General features: G+C 48.1%; 1 protein-coding gene across 1 annotated transcript; it reads left to right on the top strand.

Annotated features, from left to right (window-relative positions):
* The first annotated feature begins 1,001 nt into the window (after nucleotides 1–1,001).
* Nucleotides 1,002–7,743, top strand: LOC105509975 (high mobility group protein B3-like). Its single transcript, XM_011939517.1, has 4 exons — nucleotides 1,002–1,068; nucleotides 4,954–5,090; nucleotides 5,955–5,997; nucleotides 6,797–7,743. The coding sequence occupies exons 1-4, from the start codon at nucleotides 1,002–1,004 to the stop codon at nucleotides 7,348–7,350; spliced, it is 801 nt and encodes a 266-aa protein (XP_011794907.1). The 3' UTR covers nucleotides 7,351–7,743.
* Nucleotides 7,744–8,551: the final 808 nt, after the last annotated feature.

The following is an 8,551-nucleotide window of genomic DNA, read 5'->3' as shown; positions in this document are numbered from 1 at the left end:
GGCCCAGGAAAGGCCTAGGCGAAACTCTGGGTGGGGTTTTGTTACATTACAGCCTTTGTATAAGGACACTGGCTCTATCAGCTTTTAACATTTAACTTCACTGCACAGTGCGGAAACAATTGTTATGGAGGCCCGCAATCCTGAGGCCTTGCCTGCCACACCAGGGGGTTGAAAGGAGGGGAAGAGGAACTGTACTATTTGGATTCAAATACTTCTATATTGTCTAACATAAACATGTTCATATGTTACCAAAAAAAAAAAAAAGGAAAATAAAGGAGTAAAAAAGCATGTACAGTAAGCACCTAATAATTAATAGTTTGTTCTAGGAGCATCCCTGGGAAAACATTTCCAGCAATTTCAGATTTTTGTTCTTTGAATTTTTTACAATAAGCATGTTTTATTTGTAGAAGCAGAAAATACCCAAATATAGCATTTTAGAAATAATTATAAAAAGCTACCAGAAGACCCAGCTTTTCATCCCTCTCCTCCTCCTCCCTCCGTTAAACACAGAACTCAGCCCAGCAGGGTGGGGCTGCAGCCCTGGGAGAACGCTTCCTTTCTCTGGCTGCCCACGCCCAGGACGCGACTTCAAAGCAGGACAGGGAACACGTCCCTGTTCAGGTCCAGGGATCAGCTGGGACACCAGCGCCTTGAACCTGACTTCCTAGGCCAGGACTCACCCCCCTCTTTGGAACCCCATTACCCCCGGACTCCCCCCGCCTCAGCCTCTCCCACACTCCACCGTCTGCCGGCCTGTACCCCAGCTCTGTCCCCTTCTGCCTCCCCAGTCCACTCACCTTCAGCCGGTAGTGAGCCTTCCCAAGAGGAAACTGAGGCACGCTGGGAAAAGGGAGCTACTTCAGGTCGAGCAGCAGCTCAGCGGCAGGGCTGGGACCCAGGCTTCCCCGGAGCCGCTGCGGTGTGCTTTAAATAACACCACACACCTGAACAGCGAAGGCGCCCGCGCCTCCCCTAACCATACTCCCTCATTCCGGACTGAAATGTGCACCGTGCTCCGGCACAAACAAACAAACAAACCAGGCTTTTCTCACAAAATCAAACCAGAAGGTAAGATGTGTGTGGCAGAAACAAGCTTCTTTTTTTTTTTTTTTTTTTTTGAGACGGAGTCTCGCTCTGACGCCCAGGCTGGAGTGCAGTGGCCGGATCTCAGCTCACTGCAAGCTCCGCCTCCCGGGTTCACGCCATTCTCCTGCCTCAGCCTCCCGAGTAGCTGGGACTACAGGCGCCCGCCACTCGCCCGGCTAGTTTTTTGTATTTTTTTTAGTAGAGACGGGGTTTCACCGTGTTAGCCAGGATGGTCTACCATCTCCTGACCTCGTGATCCGCCCGTCTCGGCCTCCCAAAGTGCTGGGATTACAGGCTTGAGCCACCGCGCCCGGCCCGAAACAAGCTTCTTAACTTCCCTAAACCTTATTTTCCTCCTGTGGAAAGTGAGTTGATTAGTTCCTGCCTCGGCATTGCGGGGGATCTAATGGAACGATGTGGTGCAGCTGGTGCCCCATAGCTGGCAGCTGTGGTTTGTTTCTCCCAAAAGCCGCCACTCGGGCCCGATCCTCTCAGGAGCTATTTTGGGTGGCATTCATCTGGGTGGTGGGGAGCAATGGAACTTTTTCTTTTTTCTGAGACAGGGTCTTGCTGTCGCCCAGGCTGGAGTGCAGTGACGCAATCTCATCTCACTGTCACCTCCCGCTCCTGGTCACCTCCTGCTCCCTGTAGCCTCCACCTCCCAGGCTCAAATGATTCTCCCACCTCAGCCTCCCATGTAGCTGGGACTAGGCGCACACCACCACGCCCAGCTAATATTTGTATTTTTTGTAGAGACGGGGTTTCACCATCTTGCCCAGGCTGATCTCGAACTTTTGGGCTTAAGCAATCCTCCTGTCTCAGCCTCCCAAAGTGCTGGGATTACAGGTGTGAACCACCACACCCAGTCCCAATGGAACTTTTTCTTCCTCATCCAACAACGTATATATTTGCTCTTAAGTGAGTAAACAGTTGTTGTTGTTGTTTTAAACAGCACTGGATTCTAGGAAAACTGAAAAATGAAGTGCATGCTTTACTTACTATGCCCCTGTGTAATAAACATCAATTTTACCAAAAAAGAAACCTGAGGCTGTGTCCACACTGCGATTATCTTCCTATAATCTCCATTTCTCCTTAATCTACAGATTGGCTGGGGGAAACTGAATGAAATATTCCTGGTGCAGTAAACCTGATGGTCAAACCTTCCCAGAGCTCCAGGGCAGCCAGCTGCCAAGAAACCTCTCCCCTCCGGCCCACACCCTTCCTGTTGTCTCGTGGCCACACCAACCCATCCCCTGGGAGGATGCTAGAGAAACGGGGTTGCTCCAAGAGTCCACATGTCCTTAACGCATGGCCAGACTCAACAACAGGCTTCTTAATGAAACCGGGAAACTGCAGAGTTGAAGTGGGTGTTGGGTGCTGAGCCTTGGCTCATTCCCTCAGGGATCAAATATCAGCAGTCATTGGGTAAAGGCCACCAAGTTCACCTTCACCTTCCTGAGCAAAAGACGTTTAGGGTCTCAGCTTTCTTCAGCAGACAGGGTAGCTCCCCGGCATGTGATAGAAGCAGGCTAGGAGTTAGAAGGCAGACGGTGGCCAGACACGGTGGCTCATGCCTGTCATCCTAGCACTTTGGGATTACAGGCCGGAGGATCGCTTGAGGCCAGGAGTTTGAGACCAGCCTAGGCAACACAGTGAGATTCCCACCTCTGTAAAAAAGTAGCTTTGCGTGGCTGGGCATGGTGGCTCACACCTGTAATTCCAGCACTTGGGGAGGCCTGAGTGATCCTGACGGATCACCTGAGGTCGGGAGTTCGAGACCAGCCTGACCAACATGGAGAAACCCTGTCTTTACTAAAAATACAAAATAAGCTGGCCATGGTGGCACATACCTGTAATCCCAGCTACTCGGGAGGCTGAGGCAGGAGAATTGCTTGGACCCAGGAAGCAGAGATTGCAGTGAACCGAGATGGCACCATTGCACTCCAGCCTGGGCAACAAGAGGGAAACTCCATCTCAAAAAAAAAAAAAAATGAGCTCTGCGTGGTGGTGCACGCCTGTAGTCCCAGCTACTCAGGAGGCTGAGGTGGGAGGATCACTTGAAAGCCGAGATCCAGGCTGCAGTGAGCTGTGATCGCACCACTGCACTCCAGCCTAGGCAACAGAGCGAGACATTCTCTTTTCAAAAAAGCTGACACCTGCTGAGTCTGTCAGGGGCTCGCAGATGCGGGTGGCGGGGCTCAGATTCCCTGTGCCTGGATGCTGGGGCTGGGGTGGGAGTATTAGCCATGGCCTTTTTTCCTCAATATCTCCGTGGCGTTCTACCCATTCCTCTCCACAGCTCCATCCTGTTCTCTAAGTTGGCCCTTGATCAACTTTAGACAGCAAGAGACGTGAGCAACAAAGGGCTGTGTGTCTTCTGAAGCGGATATTGAACCGGACCTTCACACAGCTGTGCTTTCAGAGCCTCCCCCCTGCCAGCTGCCCTCCTCAGTTCTCACCTTCATGTGCCGTGCTCAGCAGCCCGGGGAGGCAGATGGACGGATTCTTGGAGTCATGTTCTTCATGCCTAAAACAAGCACAAAGGATTCCAGACAGAACCTGCTGTATTGAAATACAGTTATTAAAATGTAAACAAACTCAGGCAAGATAAACACTACTTTATTAATGCATTGCGTGATAAGATCTGGCAGTCGTTCTAATAACAATGACGATTTTGAAGAAGTGACGAATGTAAGAAATTTCAAGGTATCTGCAACAAACGCAGTGGGAAGTGAAAATATTTCAGATTCAAATTGCGCCAGAGTCACAGGTGCCTCTGATACACCCTACTTTGTTGCATACATTAACTGAAGGAATAGCTGAAGTTTAGTTAGGGGTTAATGAAAATAAGTGTGTAATTTTTTCTTTACTGAATGTACAGCCCTCTCAGTTCTGTCTGTGGGCCCCTGACTTCGAGTGTCCAGGTCAGCTCGGCTCCTGCCTGCAGTACAATGTTCTCTTTGCCTGGAGGACATCATTTACTAGCTGGTAGGGCTGGTCTGGGCCCTGCAGCCGGGCTCCCACTTTTATTCCCTCACCTCTCTCCCTCTCTCCCTCTCTCCCTCTCCCCTCTCCCCCTCTCCCTACTCCTCTCCCTCTCCCTTTCCCCTCTTCTCCCCGCTTCTCCTCCTCTCTCCTCCCTCTGTCTCTGTCCCTCCCTTCCACCCCTCCTTTGGCTTCTCCTGGGGTCTCCTCACTTAGGGCTGAGATTTAAACATTTTCAGATTTAGAGTAAGTTGGGAAGAAGCAGGAATTAGATATGACTCTCTCAGCCAGTAGACAGGCAGGTGGTCATGTAGCAGGACCAGCCGCAGACAAAACCTCTCAGACACCGACTTGTAGAAGGAAGGGCTTTATTCAGCTGGGAGCATTGGCAAGTTGCTGCCTTAAAATCTGAGCTCTTTGAGTGCACAATTTATGTCCTTTTTAAGGGCTCACAACACTAACTATTTCACATGAAAGCGTCGTGATTGATTTGAGCAAGCAGTGGGTACGTGACAGGGGCTGCATGCATCCGTGGTCAGAGAGAAACAGAACAGGGCAGGGAGTTTCACAGTGTTTTTCTATACGATGTCTGGAATCTATGAATAACATCGGTTTCTAAGTTATGAGTTGATTTTTAACTACTGGGTTTAGGCCAGGCAGGCCCAGGCCTGGTTTCAGACCTGGCGCCTGGCTGGCTGTCTTTGGTTTTACTTCCTTGTTTTTTTCTTAAAACAGGTACTGAGTATAAAACAATACAAAACAATATGAGAGGGTCTCTGTCTTTCCTCAGTCAGACTTCAAACCTATGTCTGTCTTTTTGCAAAATCCTGTCTTCCCAGCAGGTCTGGGACTTTCCCGCTTGTCAATGTGTATTTCTTCCAGAACGCCAGGGACTGTCCTTGCCTCCAGAACGCCAGGGACTGTCCTTTCCTCAGTCTGGCTCTAGAGAGGGCTCACCTAAAAAAAGGACAGCCTTCGGCCTAGGGAAGGGGGACTTCCCAACGTTGTCGGGTACACAGGTGCCTTGGCCATGCCTGTCTGTTCTTCACAGGGCTCTGCCCTTGTGCCCTCCAACGGGAAGAGGTTTCAGAACATCATTTGGCAAAGATTGAATAATGCCCAGCCCCATCACAGACCCTGCTAAAACTGGAAAAAAAGGCCCAAACCAAAACTTCTCCTTGCCCAGGCCAGGCACTTGTTTATATTTGTTGTCTCTGCGTCCCACAAACATTAACCAGAAAGCCTCTTTGACCAGACACATGGGAAACTCCATCTCTACTAAAAATACAAAAATTAACTGGGCGTGGTGGCGTGCGCCTGTAATCCCAGCTACTCAGGGGTGCTGAGGCAGGAGAATCGCTCGAATCTGGGAGGCGAAGGTTGTAGTGAGCCAGGATCGCGCCATCACACTCCAGCCTGGGGGACAAGAGCGAGACTTCATCTCAAAAACAAAAAAACTAAAAAACAAAAAAAATACTATAAAGTAACTAGACCTAATAGACATCTCTAGAATACTCAGCAATAGCAGAATACATATTCTTCTCAAATACACATAGACGATTCTTTTTTTTTTTTTTTTTGAGACGGAGTTTCGCTCTGTCACCCAAGCTGGAGTGCACTGGCCAGATCTCAGCTGGCTGCAAGCTCCGCCTCCCGGGTTTACGCCATTCTCCTGCCTCAGCCTCCCGAGTAGCTGGGACTACAGGCGACCGCCACCTCGCCCGGCTAGTTTTTTTTTTTTTTTTTTTTTTTTTTTTTAGTAGAGACGGGGTTTCACCATGTTAGCCAGGATGGTCTCGATCTCCTGACCTTGTGATCCGCCCGCCTAGGCCTCCCAAAGTGCTGGGATTACAGGCTTGAGCCACCCCGCCCGGCCTCCAAAGGCCAAGATGTCTGCTTATGCTTTCTCTGTGCAGACATGCTGCAGTGGGATAATGAAGGAATCAGAGAGACCGACGGGTGGAGGAGGAATTATTTATTATTTAGGTGCACCGGCCCAGTCGGATTAACATCCACAGGACTAAGCCCGAACAAAGAGTCAAGCTACCTTTTAAGCATTTTGTGGGGTGGGGGGAGATCTGTGCAGGGGGAAGCATATTACAGAAGCAAGAAATAAAGACAGTTATTTAATTAGGACATGCATTACATCATTTCTTACTTTTCAAGGAGCAACATGTTTTATGACTTGCGATTATCTGCCTAGTGACCTTGCAGCTGCACAGCTAGAGATACAGAGTCTTCACAATTCCTGGGAAAGGGAGAGATAAGGCTTACTAGCCACAGAAAAATAGGCAGTTAATTTTTAGAGGACTTCAGCTTTTCTTCTTTCTCAGGGAGAATTGGGTTTTCTTACATACAACTGAGTTTTTGCTTACATCTTCTTGAATTTCTTTTCTTTTTTTTTTGAGACAGAGTTTCCCTCTTGTTCCCCAGGCTGGAGTGCAATGACATGATCTCAGCTCACAGCAATCTCCGCCTCCCAGGTTCAAGCCATTCTCTTGCCTCAGCCTCTGGGGTAGTTGGGATTACAGGCACATGCCACCATGCCCAGCTAATTTTTTGTATTTTTAGTAGAGACAGGGTTTCTCCATGTTGTTCAGGCTGGTCTCGAACCCCGGACCTCAGGTGATCCACCCACCTCGGCCTCCCAAAGTGCTGGGATTACAGGCATGAGCCACCACGCCTGGCCTCTTTAATTTATTTTAATTCCTGTTCCAATGCAAAGAAGAACATAAGAAGAAAAACCCAGAGGTCCCTGTCAATTTTGCAGAATTTTCCAAGAAGTACTCTGGGAGGTGGAAGACAATGTCCAGAAAAGAGAAATTTAAATTTGATGAAATGGCAAAGGCGGATAAAGTGCTCTATGATCGGGAAATGAAGGATCATGGACCAGCTAAGGGAGGCAAGAGGAAGAAGGACCCTAATGCCCCCAAAAGGCCACCGTCTGGATTCTTCCTGTTCTGTTCAGAATTCCACCCCAGGATCAAATCCACAAACCCCGGCATCTCTATTGGAGACATGGCAAAAAAGCTGGGTGAGATGTGGAAGAACTTAAATGACAGTGAAAAGCAGTCTTACATCACCAAGGCGGCAAAGCTGAAGGAGAAGTATGAGAAGGATGTTGCTGACTGTAAGTTGAAAGGAAAGTTTGATGGCACAAAGGGTTCTGCTAAAGTTGCCCGGAAAAATGTGGAAGAGGAAGATGAAGAAGACGAGGAGGAAGAAGAGAAGGAGGAGGATGAGGATGAACAAAGAAACTGTTTATCTGTCTCCTTGTGAATACTTAGAGTAGAGGAGCGCCGTACTCAACACATCTCTTATTTGAGAAGTGTCTGTTGCCCTCATTAGGTTTAATTACAAAATTTGATCACGATTGTATTGTAGTTTCTCAAAGTGCTTTAGAAATTGTCAGTGGTTTACATGAAGTGGCCATGGGTGTCTGGAGCACCCTGAAACTGCATCAAAGGTGTACATATTTCCAAACACTTTTAAAATGAAAAGGCACTCTTGTGTTCTCCCCACTCTGTGCACTTTGCTGTGGGTGTGACAAGGCATCTAAAGATGTTTCTGGCATTTTCTTTTTTTTGTAAGGTGGTGTTAACTATATGGTTATTGGCTAGAAATCCTGAGTTATCAACTGTATATCTCTATAGTTTGTAAAAAGAACAAAACGACTGAGATAAAGTCTGGATGCTCCTCGCTTGGCGTTGAGGTTGTGGGGAAGATGCCTTTTGGAGCAGCTGTAGCTCAGGGTGTGTGCACTGTGAGGCTGGACCTGTTGACTATGCAGTGGGCATCCATTTAGCTTGTCTTGTTTCTGTGACATAGCATTCTGCTGCCATCTTAGCTGTGGACAAAGCGGGGTCAGCTGGCATGATAATTTTTTTTTTTTAGTTAAGTGCGGTAGTGTTTAAACAAACTGTAGAACTCTTCGTTGTCAGCAAAGTGAAGAGCTACTGCATCAATGAAAGTTCAAGAACCTCTTGTACTTAAACACGATTTGCAACGTTCTGGGTTTTTTTCGTATGTTTAGAACACTGAAATGTTTTTGAAGTAAAATGTACAGTATTACATTTTTTAAAAATTAGCCAGGCATGGTGGCAGGTGCCTGTAATCCCAGCTACTCAGGAGGCTGAGGTGGGAGGATTGCTTGAGCCGAAGAAATCGAGGCTGTAGTGAGCCAAGATCATGCCAACTGTACTCCAGGCTAGTTGATAGAATGAGACACTGTCTCAAAAACAAGCAAGCAAACAAACAAAAAACTCTGACAGAAGCACTAGCAAAGAATTATGAGAGCATCCAAGAGGAATAATAATAACTCTTTTCTTTTTTTTTTGAGACAGAGTTTTGCTCTTGTTGCCCAGGCTGGAGTTGCAATGGCGTGATCTCAGCTCACCGCAACCTCTGCCTCCAGGGTTCAAGCGATTCTCCTGCCTCAGCTTCCCGAGTAGCTGGGATTACAGGCATGTGCCACCACTCC

Source organism: Colobus angolensis, unplaced genomic scaffold (assembly GCF_000951035.1).
Source record: "Colobus angolensis palliatus isolate OR3802 unplaced genomic scaffold, Cang.pa_1.0 Scaffold181, whole genome shotgun sequence".
NCBI classification, from domain to species: Eukaryota; Metazoa; Chordata; class Mammalia; order Primates; family Cercopithecidae; genus Colobus; species Colobus angolensis.
The sequence above is the reverse complement of the archived record's forward strand: the minus strand, read 5'-3'. Positions and strand labels throughout refer to the sequence as shown.